Here is a 19,005-nt window from a genome sequence, read left to right as displayed (position 1 = left end):
GTCTTTTTGCTCTATCCATCTCCTTCCACAATCTGTGGCCTCTGTTATTTGGTTATAGGTTATGCTTTTCTTTATAAGTGGTCTTCCAGCTTCTGTAAGTCTTGGGACAGTGTGTGTATTGTAGTCTCTTGGGTCATTGGATTTTGAGTTCTCAGAAATTCTTTTTTTAAGCTGCTTTTTTCCTGCAGCAAAAACAACTTTGTCCTAGTTCCGACTCTTGAGTGGTACTTCCTGCTCTGCCTTCCAGCAGTGGCCCAGGGAGATACTCCCACTCATGCCCAAGTTGTCCTCAGATGGCTTCTCAAGTGACAATGGAAAAGAAATACAGCACGTATCTCTCTCCTATCAGCAGGCCCTCTGATCTTGTTGGAGGCATGTTGATTCCACTACTCCTGTATGCAGACCCAATTCCCACCGTGACCACTTTACATCTTTAACCCGTTCTATTGGTGATGTAATAGTTTCCTTTCTCAGTTCTAGCCTTCACAACAGGTGAGTCCACACCAGTTCCTGTGCCATTACTAGGTGAAATCAGCTGCTACTTGCCCTTCTGCTCCATCTTCTAATAATGTACTGTTTACCATGCTCCAGATATCACATAAACAGTTACAGTATATTGGCCTTTGCTGATTTCTCTATTACTAGGATAGAGGAAATGAAAGAATTCCCATCCCCAGCTTCTTTGTGTGTTGACCTCAATACCTATAAATTCTGGTTGGGACAATCCCACTTTACGAATTTGTCCATTTCAGAATGCACATTTATTTTTGGTTCAAAAGAAACTATTTTCTCTTATTTGTAAATAAGCTTTTTCCAAAAAACCATGTTTTCAGCACTGTAACTCTTTGAAGTGTAGCAGATACAGTGTACTGATGCTTGACATTTATTCCAACCGCCTTCTAGAATGCCTTCCATACTGCAGAGGCTGGGAAATGAAAACTGTATTTCTCAGACACCAACCTTGCAGCTGGGTTTCTGGAAGTGAGCTCCGTCCAGCCATTCAGATGCATGGGGTTTGGAAGGCAGGAGTGAGACACAGCCCTTGCTTCTGTTCTTTTCGCAGGAGGTGTGGTCATGCACATTTAGTTTCGCTGTGTCTGATCACTGGCTCTGTGTGTTGAAAGCTATGGCAGGTCAGCTGTTTCCTGGTGTGGGTTCTAGTGTCCACTCGGGTGGTTCAGGCTGTAGCAGATGCAGGGGCTTCCTGACCACGGTGGCTTCCCGAGGGCAGCAGGGGTGTTGTGGTTCTGGAGTAGCTTCCTGCTTTGGCAGAGAGCTTCCTGGTGGTGGAAGCCACAGTTCTGCTGGTGACCCAGCTCTGCAGAGCAGTGTTGAGCTCATCCTGGAAAGGACCAACCTAGAGCCTGTCTCTGCTAATTTGTGAGCCATTTAATGCCATGTACTAAGGCCCTTTCTGCTGACACTAGCTGGAATGGATTCCGGATTTTGCAAGGGGGACCCTGACCGATAAACCATGGGAGTAGTTATTTGCAATATTAAATATAGCTTCTGCTTAGAAAGATTTTAAGGCAAGAGAAGCAGCTATCTAAGAAGAGAGGCAAGATTCAGGCTTGTTTTGTTTTGTTTTTTGCTGTACGCGGGCCTCTCACTGTTGTGGCCTCTCCCGTTGCGGAGCACAGGCTCCGGACGCGCAGGCTCAGCGGCCATGGCTCACGGGCCCAGCCGCTCCGCGGCATGTGGGATCTTCCCGGACCGGGGCACGAACCCGTGTCCCCTGCATCAGCAGGCAGACTCTCAACCACTGCACCACTAGGGAAGCCCGATTCAGGCTTTTTATTGGCAGCTGCAACTATGTAGGAACCAAATCGAGGCTCTTGCCATTTTGGGTGTATATATAACTTTCTGTGCCAATACGGGTTTGAGTGATGGATGGGAGGCAGAGCTCTGGAGGCCCTAACTTTCACATTAACTTGAATTTATCCTAAAACTCAACCCTAAGTTTATAAGCTTTCAGGTCGCATTCTCCTGCTCCAACTTTTCCAATGATGAGCAGCCCCTCCCCATTCTCTCCCTGTCATCTCTCTGGTTCCTTCCCTCCCCTCCTACAGGGGTCCTTCACCACCTCTAGTCACCCATCACAGACACACACACAGACACACACACTCACAGACACACACAGACACACACACACACACACACACACACACACACAAGGGAGGAGTCCATTTGTAAAGAAACAGAGTGCTATAAACAACAAATTAAAGTTTCCAGGGAGAAATAACAAGATCTGCAGTAGAGTCTGTCCCGGGGAGAAAGGCTCATTGTTTCTTTATGAAAAGCACAAGGGGAGAAAATGTGGCAAGGAGACAGTAAACAAGAGCAGGTCCAAGTAGACAAGAGCAGGTCCGAGAACGGGCAAGTCTCTCTTCATCTCTCTTAGGTTCAGGTTCTGTTTCTCTACACTTTTAAGACTAGGCAATACTTGCTCATGGTACAAAAACGGGCACACAGCAAGTCTCCTGCCACCCTGGAGCCCACACTCCTTGTCCCTGACTCAGAAGCCAGAACTGTGGTGAGTTTCTTTCCCAGCTCGTTTTCCCAGAGGGGCACTTCTGACCTGGGGATTGCGTGGAAGCCTCCGAAATGGTGGGGAAGAGCTCTGGGGGTAAAGGTGGAGGAAGGGGCGTCCGTGGTGGTGGCAGAGGAGGTGACGGCCAGGACTCCAGCCCAGCCGGCTGGTGCCTGGCCGAGACCCGATCCCGCAGCGTGGACAGGACACCTGTGCTTTCCGCCTCCCAGCCGCTTGATCCTCAGGAAATAGCCGGTTCCCTGGCAGGAGGCGGGCCTGTGCCGTTTTCCTTTTAAGGTTATTGTCTGCTAGGTTTTATTATGTTGTGGTTTATTCCCACAGCTTTCCCTTCAGCTGCAAATTAGAGTGCTTATGGATGAATGTTTGTTTATATATGTCATGTTGCTGTCCTTTCAGGTCCAAATACATGCATCTGAGGCGGGAGGCCGTGTTTGTTTTTTAAACTAAGTGGAACTGCCACACACCCTCTGCCCAGATCATGGAAAGTTGCCCTATTAGGAGTTTACGGAAGAAAAATCGGTGCCAGTTATAGCAGGTATTGAGAGAGGAGGAGGGAGGGAGAGCCAGAGCCAGAGACTGACACAGAGACAGAAAACCTGAATAATCCTCTGGCAGTTCTGAGTGTGACACAAGATTCTCTTCCTTCTTAGCAGTTCCGTGCCTCGTTCCTGATAATTTTAGCGTCTGCTATGTCTCTTGCTATGAGAATTAGCATCAGCAGCTTTCAAAATGACTTACCAGTTAACCCCTCCAGAAATCTTAAGACATTATTCTTTTCTTCTCCAAATTTCCCATCTCTAAGCCTTCTAATTCTCCTTCAAATTTCCATCTGTAAAGTTAATACAATCCAATAAGAAAATAATGTGCTCTTGAGACATTGACATGCTCAGAGCCATTTTATCCTGCCCTAAAGCCTGGAAAGTTTGAATTTTCCTTAGGATAAAAAAGTAAGAAATAATAGAATAATTCACTGTACTGTAACAATTAAATCCAGCGATTTAACATTACGCATTGGTAAATATAATGCTCACGACGACCCAAAGTCTCCCGTGTGCTGACAGACAAAAACAAAGTTATAAATCTAAACCTCCTATTCCGAACCACATTCCTAAATGTAAATAAGCAACCAAGCATGCTGCCACATATCTTTACAGAAGCAATTACAAACAAGCCTTATCAGTCGCTAAGTCACCAACACGCACAACGCTTATCTGCTATGCCCTCTACTGGATAGAGTACACAAGACAAGTCGCATTATTTCCAATTCATTTTTGGCATCATCCCTCTGCATCTGCTTTAAGAATGCAAGGCGTGAAATTTATAGTAGCAGGTTTAATATTCCATCCAGCCAAAATTATTTTGCTACAAGGACTTACCTTTGGTGGAATATTTTGGGTTGGCCTTTTTTTTTTTTTTTTAATACATAGATTGCTTCTCCCCTTCGTGCAACCCACTGTCCCAACTCTCAAGCTGTCACCAAACTCTGTACATGGCAGGAATAATTTCATGCTGAGTAAAATGTGTTTAATTTCACATCCTGTAAGAATAATTACTTAGCATAATGCCACTTAAAATGTATTTCTATCTGCAAATGCTAATGGAGCTGCAAAAACCTGAATCATCTTTGGAAAGAATTAGGGAATTAAGGGTGCTTTGCCTTCACTCCCTCTTCTCCTGGAGAAGGACTGCCTGAAGAGAGAAACCCAGACCACAGGAGTAATCCAAGGCGAGATCCTGCTGTCTTCAAACTGGGTGTGAGTCCAGTGGCTTTTCGGGGAAGTTAATCCCACAGACCTCTCCTGAGCCTCCGCCAAGATGCTGCAACAGAGCCTCAGGCTCCCTGGAGATGCCCAATCCTCACCCAGGTCCCACTGGACAGCCACTAGGAGGGGACTCAGGCCCAGGGCCAGTGAGGACCACCTACCCGAATGGCAGGGCTGTGGCCTTTGGCCTTAGGGATCTTGTCTCTTTGATCATTGGTGCGCCCAGGTAGTAAAGACCACTGTGCTAGCTATTGCTCATCTTGAGGCTTAAAGCTTTCAATAAAGAACGACAAGGACTAAGAGAGAAAAGAAGTGCTTTGCCTTAAAAAAAATTCCTTAAACCGCTTTATTTTGAAATCATCTTAGAATTATAGAAAAGTTGCAAAAATAACTCAGAGAGTTCCTGTATACCCGTCCCCCGATTCCACCTAATTTAATAGCTTACGTGACTACAGTACAATGATCAAAACCAAGAAACTGACATGAGTGCAACATTATTAACTATTAACTACACAGCAGGGTTGGATTCGGTTTCACTAGCGTTTCCACTAATATTTCTTCCGTTCTAGAATCTAATCCGGGATCCCTTATTGCATTTAATTGTCCCAACTCCTCAGTCCCCTTCAATCTGTGTCACACTCTTTGTCTTTCCTTGTCGTTCACAACTTTGACACTTTTGAAGAGTACTGGTCAGGTATTTTGCAGAGTGTCCCTTCATTTGGGTTTGGGTGCTATTTTCTTGTGACTACATTGAGGTTATACCTTTTTGGCAAGAATGTTACAGAAGTGCTGATTCTTTCTCATTGCTTTGTGGAAGAGGGGCCTGTTCTCTTCCAGCAACAGAGTGAAGCAACAGCATGTGCTGAGGGCCTGAGGGAGCCACTGCACCTCTTAGAACCTGGGTGGTGGGTCCCAGAGAGTCAGGCACTGAGCCTGAGAGCACTCAGCACACTTTTCTTACCTGTCTCTTCCCTTCTCCGTTACCATGGTGGCAATGGAGAAGTGAGAAGTTTTCTTCTCTGTAGGCAGATAGCACTAGTATTTTCTTAATCCGGTGCAGAAGGACAAGGTGTAGCCAAGGAAAGCAGAGTATTATGGATGCTGGGGGGAGAAGAGGTGTGGGGAGAGGAGGACCACGATGGAAGTGTGGGGAAAGGAACTGCTCTGTGATCCAGTGCAGCCGTTTGTGGATTCAGCAGGGCTCTCTCTGACCTAGGAGTGAGATGAGGACGTCTCCGTGGGTGGGAACCGTGTTAATTTGTGTTGAGGCAGTGGTGGTAAACATTCCTCCATCAGCATTTGTAACAATGAGACGGCAGGTTTGATTTCCTCAGTGGGGTTAAATGTAGTGGTGGTACAAAAGGACCCTCGGGTAGATTTTAAATGCTTGCATTTTGGTTTTCTCCTTCTCTAGATTGGAAGTTCCCTAGGGAACAGGCCCTAGTCTGTCTGGTTCCCCTCTCCCTCTGAAAACCTAGTACCCGGGGCCTGGAACACTGTAGAGCTCAAAAAGTGTTTATTGATTAAATGAATTTTTAAAAATGAGTTTTTTTTTTTTTAATTTCCTGGTGTTTTTTAAACTTTTTTTTTTTTTTTGATGTTGGGGGTAGGAGTTTATTTATTTATTTATTTATTTTTGCTGTGTTGGATCTTCGTTTCTGTGCGAGGGCTTTCTCTAGTTGTGGCAAGCGGGGGCCAGTCCTCATCGCGGTGCGCGGGCCTTTCACTGTCGCAGCCTCTCTTGTTGCGGAGCACAGGCTCCAGACGCTCGGGCTCAGTAGTTGTGGCTCACGGGCCTAGTTGCTCCGCGGCATGTGGGATCCTCCCAGACCAGGGCTCGAACCTGTGTCCCCTGCATTAGCAGGCAGATTCTCAACCACTGCGCCACCAGGGAAGCCCTAAAAATGAGTTTTAAAAAATTGAGTGGATGAGATACTCATTTACAAAACACACTGACGGGCACTCCACTCATTCTTTATTGCAAGTCTGTGGCCCCGCCCCCAGCATGGTTTTGGAAGCCCAGTGGTGGCTGTGAGTTCAGGGCTCCAAGCTTTCCGACCCATATCTGTCCTCAAAGTGCCTGGCGAAGCTGTGTTGTGGGGAGGCTGTTCTTTGAGAGGTCCTGGGAATCTACAACAGAATCTACACTCTTTGGGGGAAAGTGGAATCAGATCAAATGTGTAGATGGCAAAATCGCGTTTTGGGAAGAGGCAAATAGTAGTAATGTTGGAGCTTCCTGCCTCGTGGACCATGGTTTGGGGAAGCCGGTAAAGAAGGGAAGACAGTGATGGTAATGGGGTTGCGTGGAATGGATTTTACTCGTGTGTGTGTGCGTGTGTGCGCGCACGCGCGTGCACACACGCACACACGTACTCGCAGGTTGAGTCGTGTTTCCCTTACTGATGGGACTGCCTTCATTTCTTCACGTGTTCAGTTCTTGGTTATGCTCTTATAATTGCCAGTATAATTTAAATAACACATTATTTATAATTATCATTGTAATTTAAATTGAATTGTTTTTCAGATGTATATTTAGTGAGAACTTGTTAAACGTTCAAGAGAGAAGCAAAGCAGCAGGAGGCTTTGAAGACCTAGTGTACTCAGGTGTGGAGAGTGGAGCACTGGTGTTCTGGCGCATTAGTAACAGTCAGCACCCTGAACAGTGGCTATGCGCCGGGTACGCTTCCGTGCACGCTGTCTGCGTCAGCCCATTTCGTCCTTACAGACACACCGTGAGGTAAGTCTGCTATAACTCCCTTCTCCAGATGAGGAGGTTAAGGCACACAGACACGTGCACCACGTCATCCAGCTACCAAGTGGCAGAGCCCTTGTCCAGCCCTAACCACTGTACTATACAGTGTTCTAGTGCAGTCTAGAAAAGGCCTGTGCTTTCTGGAACAGCTTGGCAGCTGGAAATGTGAATGGAAGAGTTGGGAAGGACTAGGATTCTGCTGTTTCAGGGACACAATGACCCCGCCAGGCACACATCCCTGTGTGTGTGTGTGTGTGTGTGTGTGTGTGTGTGTGTGTGTGTGTGTGTGTGTGTGTGTGTGTGTGTACTGCTTCACGCAGGCAACAAGATCTCGAGTTGTCCTTCCCTCCATGGGAGGTGACAGTGAGTTCCTGCAGGAGACTGCACACTGCTGGGGGAGCTTTCAGATGAGATGAAGGTGTTTGTTAAAGTATTTCTTTAATCCAGCAGCACTATAATAAAAAAGGAACATAAAAGGTCTATCTTACAAAATTTCAAGCAGGTCATATGTTTCACATGACAATTATAAGCACAATTATTAAGAAATCTTACGGCATTGATTTAAAATAAAGTTCTAGTTTTGTTTGATTCTTGCACAGGCTCCCACATTTATCTTGTACAAATTAGCTCATAGTACTCAACACGTTTAGGCTCTGTAGATCAACTATTTAATTGTTCACAAGGGGACATGTGAAAGGAGAAAAGTATCGTCACATAAACGCATGCAGCATGGCTTGTGTGGTCACATCAGAAGGAGTCTTTGTCGCACGAATGACACTAAATTTATTTCCTCCCAAAGATGAAAAGCCAAACTACTTCCAGCTCTGACAGTAAATGCAGGAATGAAGCCATTCAATGGATATTAAATGGAATTAGTTGTTATAACAATCATTGTTATTATTGTTGTTATACATTTTTTCAAATCATAGTTATGACTTCAGAACCAAATTTGGAAGAAATCATTATCATCTAAACACTGAATTGGTAAGGCTCACAATTAGGAAAACAGATATTTAGTTCTTCACAGAGGCCTCTGACCTTCTGGACACTGTCAGAAATTTTTAATAGAGTGGCTGAACCAAACAGAACAATCATGAACACTGGCTCTAGGTGGTTTTGGTTTCTGGGAGGAAAAGTCTAATTCCCAACTCAATGAACATTCCAGTGGAGCTGGGACATATTTCCTTCTGCAAAACATAGAAATACTATTATGTTCTGAACCCTGCATAGGAGGGGGAAGGAGAATATAAACTAGAGCGACATTTTTCAAATGGAGCTTTCAGTAGCTGATTCAGCTGGAATGTAATTTACGCTAATAAGTTCCTGGATTTCAAAGTGACTTTTTCTTATCACATTAAAACCTTTAATCTGGATATATATTCCTAAGTCCAGAATGGGTAGGAAAATTCTCTATCAAAAGCCAGTGATACAACTGGCCCTGTGTAGAAAGGAAGAAAGAAAAAGAAATTATATTCCAGAGGTTTGGAGGAGGGCAAGAACGAAGTTCAGTGTATGGCTTTTAAACAATTTCCTACGACATAGTTCTTGATTTCACACACCTTTTACAGCTAGAAAAGTTTATCATAATTTTAACATGACTGCATAATTTGGGTCAATGTGACACAGAGTTGATAGTAGAATGTAACTGGTTTCATTTAACTGTGATGGAAGAGGGGAAAGTATACCAGATTGAGCCAAGAACCTTGTTTCTAGTCCCTAACTAGATTAGTTGTGTTAGTTATACTAGATGATCCCTTAGCCAACCTTTTTTGGCATTAATATTCAATAAACTTGGATAAATTCTCCTAGGCCAGCGGCTTTCAAATTTATTCTTTACTGTGATCCACAGTAAGAAGTACATTTTATATTATGACCTTGTTCACATACATTTATAGATTTATATGTAAATGTTGTATCTATATCTATATATCATAGTATGATATATGTGCTGTACATAAACCACACACACATATATGTGAAATGAAACAAAATTTCGTGAAACAATAGCTACCCTTGTTACCTCTGATGCATTATATTTTTTATTCTATTTCATTATGAAAAAGCTGGTCAATTTCCACTAAATTGACGTTATGACCCAGCCTTACTATTACTGTAAGTAGGCACAGTCCTGCACTTTGGGGAGCTGCCTCCAGATGAATGCAGGTTACTGCACAGGTTAATGGTTAACACTCTGATCGCTGAAAGAAAAATATAAAAACTGTGTGGATACCAGTCCACATATGGAAGGAATATGCTCTAATTTTAGTGAAAAATTATGACACACTAAGTAGAAACAACCACTAAGTACAAGTACTCTCTATCAGTGAACTTACCCATTTTAAACTCTGCATAGTTGAACTTTGGTTTTTCATTCTTCTATAAGAAAATCTATTTTTGAAACTTCCTCTCACCTGGTAGATTGGCTTTTAAGTCTTCAAGCAAAGGAACCTAGAGTTTTGATAAATGAATCATCTTCTATTTATAAACCAACCCTTTTAAAGCTTCTGTGGCTTTTGCTGGAGTATTTTAAAAGAGCCCTTGATTTTTTTTAATATTAACTTTTAAAAGCACTGTTAATAATAAAACAATTTTAGGGAATTTCCTGGTGGTCCAGTGGTTAGGATATCCATGCTTCCACTGCAGGGGACCCAGGTTTGATCCCTGGTCAGGGAGCTAAAATCCCGCAAACCGCATGGTGCAGGCAAAAAAAATTTTTTTAAATAAATAAAACAATTATATAATGTTTTCCTTCCACTTTCAAAACCCATTTTTTGGGGAGATACTGTAACAAGATTCTAGTCCTTGCATCTTTTACCCTGTCCTCAAATCCTCTGTGGCAGTTTTTGAGTAAAAGTCTTGGCATGCCAGATATTACAGGGATTTCTTGTGTCTCAGATGGTACTCAAGGATGTGCGGTAATAAGTGATTCATTTAGGTTCCATCACACTATAATCCAAGGAAGAGAAAATTGGGTCTGACTTCACAAGCATTGTTCCCTTGTGGCTTTAATCACACATACTTTTGCATATAAGTGACAACCACCGGTATTAAGGGTATTTCCAATGGTTCAACCATTAGGGAATATCTTATTTATATGAGAGAAATCTCCAAAGATTTTCTTTAAAAGATTATATTATAAAATAACTCCTCAGACAACATTTCTTTTTTTAAAATATTTATTTATTTACTTTTTATTTTTGGCTGCATTGGGTCTTAGTTGCAATGCAGCTAAGTACGCGGGATCTTCGTTGCGGCGCATGGGCTCTTCATTGTGGCACGGGTTTCTCTCTAGTTGTGGTGCGCGGGCTTTTCTCTAGTTGTGGCACATGGGCTTCTCTCTAGCTGTGACTCATGTGCTCAGTAGTTAAGGCTTAAGGGCTTAGTTGCCCTGTGGCATGTGGGATCTTAGTTCCTTGACCAGGGATCAAACCTGCATCCCCTGCATTGGAAGGCGGATTCTTAACCACTGGACTACCAGGGAAGTCCCCAGATAACATTTCTAAAATAGAAGATGGTTATAGTTTGTTTGCATATTTTAAAAAACAGGATGTAATCTTCATTTATTAGTTTATAATATATAATGAATTTACCAATATAAAAATCATAATTCACCTATGTTACCCCCCCCCATACTACTTGTACAGATTTATAACAGATTCTGAACAATTAACATTCTGAATGGGTTAAAACTTCGATTGGGCTTATTTCTATTTATCTTTTATTAGACATTTATTTAACATTAACCTCATCTAATGGCAATTATGTACAAAAAGACTTGCAACTACTCAGGTGCTCTGTGAAGTTGGATCACGTGGATGGGAACATGGTCCAATTATTTGTCTTTGTATTTGATCTGTATCTTGAAACTTTCTCAACCTTATCAACTTTTTAAAATCATCACAATATCTGTGCTATTGAAAATTAACCCTCACCAATAACACTTGGGATCGGTGGAAAAGATCCAGATAACTCTATTTACAGGGCAATGATTTCAGGCTCTGTGTTTACAGTTTTGTAACCTCTACCTGTCTCTCCCATCTTTTTCTTTCTGCGATATGACATAAGCTAATCTTTCCAGGATATACAAATATGTTACATTGTTGAGCAATCAGATTTTTTTTTCAGAAAAATCCCTTCCTCAAGATATATTCCTACTAGTTTACCTTCCGATATCCAGGTAAGCACATCGTGCTATTCCTGAGGCTTGTTTTATACCGTCCACGCTGATCCAAGTCAAACAGACCTTTAGAGGGTACTGACAATGACGTCTTCATTGAATATGATCGCGGCTAAAGCTTTAGCTCCATTTGCCCTGTAATGCTGTGCCAAGATCTTGGCCTTTAGATGTTTCCAGAATCCCTGGAAACATTACTTATTTGTTTGTGAGTATAAGCCTTAGAATGGGTTTGCATTCACAGCAAAATATGAGGGTGAACAAAGCAGTGTGAATCTCTTGAGTTTGAGTTTTTTTTCTTTACCGAACCATAGGGCTTGGAGCCAGTTGGAAGAACAGAATTGTAAGTAATACCCTACATTGGTGCTTTTACAAAATATACCAGAATTAAAACAGAGTAAAAGGATTTGCTGTAATAGGATCCACTTTTTAAAAAAATCTTTGGTGTTAACTTTTTGTCCTGAATATTAAAAGTATTAACATTTCTAAATTCTGAGGGATATTGGTAGGAACTATGAAAAAGGACTCACACTGTTTAACTTTCAAAATATAAATTAAAAAACTACTCTTCATATCCTAATCTGATGACTTAAAGAAATCAGCAGGGTATCATACAATAATCCTAACACTCAAAATGGCTTTAAGTATAATAAAAAGGCTAAACATCATGGTTCTGTCATTAGAAAGGACTACGAATATAGGCAGAAATAACATTTCACAATTTCTATTAGAAGACTTCAAAATAGGACACTAGTCATCGACTCACTTCTATTTTGGCTGCATTTTGAGTCATAGAACAAAAGCATTAAAAAAAAAAAAAAGGATCCTTTGAAAAAACAAAGAGAAGAGGAAAGTCAACAGCAAGAAGCAAGCATACCTCCATCAGCGGGAACAGGGCTGGGGAGGTTTGTTAGGGAACGTGGAAGCCACAGTCTCCCTCTCCACTCGCTCTCTGGTGTGTGCCAGCCTCGGTGCCGGGCAGGAGGGCACCACAGCATGTGGAGAGGCAGACAGTTTTGCTGGCTCCTACTTGCTCCTCAGGCCAAAGTCCAGGCAGAACTTGGCCTTGCAGGGTTCCTGTCATCCTGCCAACCCTCGGCACTCCAGGGACACTGCTAGGAGAATGCCAGCCAAAAGCTGCAGAAGTCACCTCCTTCATGTCCTCTTCCATGTCGGGGATTAGACTAAAGGATACCCCTTCTGTCAGATTTTATGGTGTTTGTGTACTAGCCAAGGAGAAGTAAGAGAAAGGAAAAGAAAGCAACTTGTTTAACCTCACACAGTAGAAAGGAAAGAATTCTTCAAAAAGTAGTTGGTCTGGGAATGAAGCCCAACATCCCAAAAATCTCAGCTCAGTCTGCTCTTTTTTCATTCACTGCTGGTTTTTGGAAATTTAAATGATTATGATCCTGTCTACTGTGGGCCATCATATCATTGCTTCCTCAAACAGAGAGTGGTCCAAAGCCACTGATGCACAAATACAGAATAATCTATGTACCATCAGACAACAGTCAATACGCAAAGCATATTCAGGCATATATGTAGTACCACATTATAGACACATTTAAAATGCAGATATTTTCAAAAAGAGGCCCTCATTTTCCATTCTTAAGGCCATAAATAGGAAATATTACTCCAACACCAGATGTGTATGTAGATGCTGTAATAATATTTACATATTATTCCATATACAATATGTAGGTGTTCAAAACCAATATGATCATCTCACATACGCATGCAATCTCTTTTCTGAAATAATAAAGACAGTGCATTTTCAGGGAACGCATATATGAATTTTATTGTACTCTTTTAAAAGAAAAGTGGAAATCATCATCTTATATAATTCTTTCAAATGGATCAACTTAGACAATTTATCAATGCTTCCTTAAATTTTTACACCACACTGCACTCCAACAGGTTTTTGTTTTAAGGTAAACCAGGTTTTTGGTTCTTCCCTGTGGAGAAGTTACTTTCAAGTCAGTGAAAGTTCTTGGCCCATGATTAAAAGTCTTTGCCAATTAGTACTCAACAACTTCAATTCATTTTTTTCTGGTTCAAGATGAGTAGGAGCCTAATAAGGCTGTGATAAAAGGGCAAAAGGCACCGAGAGCCAAAAGCGGATTAATGAGCTCCTCCATTTATTTGTCTTCCTAACAGCTGAACTGTTACAACTATTGACACTCTTCAAAAGGTTCCGCTCTGAACCCCGTCCAGGCACTGCAGGCTCCAATGGACATCTTCAAATCCAGAGAATGGAGGGGCAAGAGCTTCCCCTGTGTGATGCCAAAACCAACAAAGCCCCATGGATCAGGTAATGAAACTTCAGCTTTTCCCCCTTTGAGATTTATTTACTGGCAGCTGACAAGGGGCAAATTCAGCTCGAATTGTGCAGTCAAGGCCCTGTCAAGCTTTTAGAGGCACCCTTGTCTTGAAGCACCTTCATGACTGGCATTTCACTCAAAAGCCCTCGGCACTGGTCCTTAACAGCTTATGACATCACAAAGGACACTCCAGACAGATGCCTACATGGCATCCTGCAGCATTTTAAAAGAGAATTAGTGGTTTTAATTATGGTCGTAGTATGAAAGGGAACCATGCAAGCTCCACAGGAGACCTTTGATCAGACCCTTTTGCTAGTACAATGCCACGGAACTGTGACTATTCCTGGTAAGGGGCCTTTTCTTGCTGAATGACTCACCAGTGATCTTTGAATGCAGACAAGCTTCTAGCCCTCCCTCTTCATTAGTGAGCATTTCTATACAGGGGCCTATATAGTTCTTGCAGTCTAGGAGCTATACAATTGGGGGGAAAAGAATCCCTACAGATTCAGGCCTCTACTTAGGAAGTGCTGAAGGACTCTGAGTGACTTTATTCATTAAAACAGGTTGCTATTAATTAACTGTCATAATAAAATAAAGAACTATTATTTGCATTTCTTACTATGTTCTCTTTAGTAATATGTATAAAAGATGCTTGTAACAGAAATGAATTTATTGAACCACTTCCCCACACCCCCCGAGCCCCTGCCCTTTTTTTTTTTTTTTTGGCATTTTGGCAGCAGGACTAATTATTGGGCCCAGATTTATGAGCCCAAATGGAAGTAAAACATGAATATAAAATTAATTAAGGAAAGACAAAATCCTTTTTACTTGCCAATCAGTTTAAGCAACTGAAAAAAAAGCAAACAACAATTAGCTTAATTTTTTAGTGATTTCAGAGAATGATCTAAGACAATAAAACCCCAACCTTTTCAAAATACCATTTGGTTGGTATTTAGTTTGAAGTGTGAGATTATGTAACAACCACAGCTACTCAAAAAAAAAAAACAAAAATACACAACAGTATTCTAACTTGAAGCATAACAAGAGTCATTCTTAAAAAAAATGATTTCACTTCTTGAAAACAAAGAATGTTTTTGGTATGGTATTAATGTTTGAAGAATTTAATTTCAATCCCAATCCCAATAAGCAGGGCCCTTAAGATTCATGGTCAATATTTTAAGTATATGAAAACAGTTCATTCTCTTCTAGAATCTAATCGAGCAACTCATTTGGTGAAAGACTGTGGAAGTAGGAAGATTTTTCAAAATATTCTCGCTGAAATGCTAATTCAGTAACATGGGCTAAATAGAATTTGCATAAATAGCACATCTCGGTCTCTAACCGCCCCCCCCCCCACCTCCGAAACAGTACGGCTGCACCATGTACTTATATCTGGGAGATGACTTAGGCCCCCATTTTTTTATGCTGTTTCTTTTCTTGGATGAAAAACTTCTAGATTTTGGAAGCCAAACGCCAAGCAGGTTTTTCACAGTGTGCTGTCTCAGCCATTTTTCATATTTCTCAGACTTTGCAGTTCTTTTCTTAGGTGTTTTAGAGCAACTGAAATATCGGCCAGCTGTGGATCATTCTGGGCCTTCTGAGTGTAGAGATGGAAGTGTCTGATGGTTTCAGATAACAAGACTTCAGGGTCTGCACCTCTTTCCCGAAGGCGCAGCATCCGTTCACAGGCGATGGCATAGTTCTTATGCCAGTTCACTGGATGTTCCTTTCGTAAATAGACAATCTCCTTATAAAGCTGGAAGACAGCAAAAATGTTGGTATTCCATTGTTATCCCTTGACTTTTTTAAAAAAAAAACACAGAAAACACAGAGAAATTAGCACAAGAAAAAAAAAATCCAACCAGCCTGCAGTAAAAATCTAATTGTTGCTAGGCCATGCAGAAAATGCAAGGATGTTACTATAATTATTACAGTAGCAGGAGGCACATGTGCTTCATCTAAAACTGCTTCTGGGGTTTTTTGGATGTTGCAGAGGGAACCTAAGACACACTGTGTCAGGACAAAATGCTGTTCCTCCAGAAAGATGTTCTGAGAAAGGGATTTAGTTCTAATTCATGGAAAGCTATTTACTCAACAGGCAGAAAGGATGAAACTCTAAATTTAGCTATAGGAGAAAAAGATAGCTTTCTTTAGAAAACTGCACGGAAAAAGAACTTGAAGAAATTTAAATTTTGTCCCTCATTTTTACATAAATTTCTCTCTATATTATAAACAACAGTAATAACAATAGTGACAATAAAACACATCAAACAAATCCAGCATCAAACAGACTGGGCATAATAGAATTTAAGAGACATCCTTAAAGTGAGATATTGAAAATCTTCAGAGTGTCCTAAAATTACAATTTTCATAGTTAAAACTTGGCCACAGGAATTCAGAGTTTTGTTTTTCAATATCAGAGATAGTATTAATTGGATAGTTAGAATCTTTAATATTGATTTTTCCAGAGGAAAAACATCAAAATTTAACAAATAAACCAAAAAGTAGACGCAAATCTACAAAACAGAATATTATCCTTGCATATTTGGGCATTTCACAGCCTTCTTGGGGATTATCAAATTGGAGTCAGATCCACAGGCACTTGAGTTAACCAGTAGCCTCCGTGAGAGCACAGGACAAGCAATGATGCTTTCTCCAGGGACAAGGGCTTTCTGAATTAGAACTATACTCATTACATCATCCAGTTGAAAGGGACCCAATTGTATTATCTATTTCCCCAACCCCTACTCCAGAGCAGACAAATGCTTACCTAATCTGTTTCAAAACAACATCCCCATGAAAAAGTCCCCAATCCGTATGTGATATGTCATTTTGATATTTAATAACCCTCAGGCCTCAAGCTGCCTTTTAAAGCTATTTTCCCCTTAGTTCTCTTCACTCCATAAAATAGGAGAGTCACCTCGCACTTTCATAGACATCAAAGCTATTAAGTCAGCCTCCTACCCGTTTATTTTCTTGGTAAAATATTCAAAGCTTCTCTACCTTTCCTCATAGTTTTTGGCTTTTTTTTTTCCCTATCCGTTGCTCCTCTTCCCAAGCCTCCCTCTGATGAGGGACATCTGTAAACTGCATGGCAGGCTGCTCGGAACAAAGCAGGTGCTCAGGAACTGCTCAGGTTCTTTTCTTCCCCAAGTTTTCAAAATCCTGATAAGGTTCTGGAGTGCAAGACAGACGCTAGCACTTCATTTCCCAATGGCTCAAGAGAATAAGAGGCAGCTCATGACCTCCCTGCTTCAGTCTGCAGACATCAGAACAACTACGCTACCCTTTTCTAGAACATCGACTCATTCTGGATGGCCCATTAGGCCACATGTGCTGTATCTTAAGAAGCTAAGAGTCATTTCTCATCATGTGGAATTACATTTCCCCTTCTAGGCGTGTATCACTGTGACATTAGTGTTAGTGGAACGTATTCTGTCTTGGGGGGAAATCTTCAATGTATCGGATGTATTCCTAAAGATAACAAAGATCATTCTTGCTCTCTCACTATACCTGAACTTAATGTCCTGTATAAGCTATTGAGCAGGATAATTTAATAATAACAAAAATATCTTTTATAGCTAACAAGACTGTTCTTGAAAAACCTGTACTAGGGGCTGATTTGTGTTGACCCATGGAGTACTTGGCCTCATTTGTCTTGCAAATGGTGTCACACATCTGGAGACATATGTGAAGAAGATACCTATAGACTGCTACAGACTTGTGTTCACTGAACAGAGTAAAGCTTACAGGCCCAAAGGGACAATAAATCCATGAATTAGCTTCAGTGGTGGCCTAACAACTGACCATGGAACAGATCACTGATGAGAATATAAAATATTAGTTAAGTCTCAGATTTCTCCCAACTAAATACTACTTGTTTTTCACAGAATTATACAGGGTATTAGAGATGAACTGGATATGACCAGGATATGAGAGATAATCTATAAAGTTTACAGTCCACTTTTTTTTTAAAGAAAAAATAGAGGTCTGGAAAGGTTAACTGGCTCACAGTTGACAGTGAATGGTGGAGCAGGCCTTGAACCTGGACCTCCTGACTGCCAGATAGCACTCCAGCATGCCGCTTCCTATAACTAGTCCCTGGCTGTCCTTGAGTGGGCACCTAGGAGGTTTCCACCTTTGTCCCTGTGGTTCCGTCGTTACGGACTGTCAGCCCTCCCCCACTTTCTCACTACCCTGCCCCACATCTGCCTGGCCAGTTCCTTCTGATCTTTCAGGATGACACTGCGGTGACATCTCCTCTAGAAGCCTTCCCTCCCTTCCTCACCAGCCCCTCCCCAGAAGGCTGTACTCATGTGCTGCTCTCTGCTCCCACTGCACCTCTGCAAACCTCTCGTAACTCTCACGACTGAATTAACTGAGGACCTTATCTTCCACCTCTCTCTCTAGCTTGTGCCTCTTTGACAGCAGGGAATATTCCTGATTGTCTCCATCACAGTATTTGGTACAGACTGGGTGCTCCATAAATGCTCCATGAGTGAATGAATAAATGAATAAACAATGGACCAATGAGCACAAAATTGAGGAGTAAAATCCAATTAGTATGTCCAACATACTAATTGGACATCATGCAATTTTGACTCAGCATCAAACAAATGCCCTGGCTGAGTAGATCTACAGCAGCCCAGAGACAGCAGAAATACCTCCTCACTTGCTTAGACATACAGCTCCTGGGCTCTGTTCTTATTGGCCTTCGCCAGGATGTCTATTTCCTACACAGCAGGCTCCAAGACTATCTCTGAAGGTGATGAACAGCCCAGTGCTATAAATCTCAGAAAAGCAGGGACTTGTTAACACAGTGCTACAGCAAAGCAAGCCTCTGCTCTGGACTCCCCTTGCCATCACAGAGGACCAGCTAAGCAAGAGCCTCAGTGTGGCTGGATGTGAAGGCTGTTTGGTTTCCTGGGGCCACATCAGAAGACAGAGCCACTCTCCATGACCCTTTATCTCGCTCATAAAATCCCAACCAGGGCTTCCCTGGTGGCACAGTGGTTAAGAATCCGCCTGCCAATGCAGGGGACACGGGTTCAAGCCCTGGTTCAGGAAGATCCCACATGCCCCGGAGCAACTAAGCCCGTGTATCACAACTACTAAGCCTGCGCTCTAGAGCCCGCGAGCCACAACCACTGAGCCCGAGTGCCACAGCTACTGAAGCCCGTGCGCCTTAGAGCCCGTGCTCCACAACAAGAGAAGCCACCACAATGAGAAGCCTGTGCACTGCAACGAAGAGTAGCCCCTGCTCGCCGCAACTAGAGAAAGCCTGTGCACAGCAACGAAGACCCAACGCAGCCAAAAATAAATAAATTAAAAAAATAATAAAAATTAATTAATTAATTAAAAAAAAAGAAATCCCAATCAGCCACGGCCCGATCATTTCAAGTGCAGCCAGGGTCATGATTTTGCGTAGAGGGCAACCCATCAGA

General features: G+C 42.0%; 1 protein-coding gene across 4 annotated transcripts in view; it reads right to left on the bottom strand.

The window, feature by feature from the left end:
- Positions 1-13,011: 13,011 nt before the first annotated feature.
- TMEM260 (transmembrane protein 260) overlaps positions 13,012-19,005 on the bottom strand; it is a 60,916-nt gene continuing 54,922 nt past the window's right edge. For 3 of the 4 annotated variants that reach the window (XM_030855090.2, XM_030855084.3, XM_030855083.3), the window contains one exon: positions 13,012-15,317. In XM_030855090.2, the coding sequence (XP_030710950.1) occupies positions 15,063-15,317 (255 nt within the window). In that variant the 3' untranslated portion in view covers positions 13,012-15,062. Of the gene's footprint in view, positions 15,362-19,005 lie in introns of all 4 variants that reach the window. The other variant, XM_060294846.2, reaches the window with a different exon arrangement.

The sequence above is a fragment of the Globicephala melas genome, chromosome 2, assembly GCF_963455315.2.
Source record: "Globicephala melas chromosome 2, mGloMel1.2, whole genome shotgun sequence".
Lineage (NCBI taxonomy): Eukaryota > Metazoa > Chordata > Mammalia > Artiodactyla > Delphinidae > Globicephala > Globicephala melas.
The sequence above is the reverse complement of the archived record's forward strand: the minus strand, read 5'-3'. Positions and strand labels throughout refer to the sequence as shown.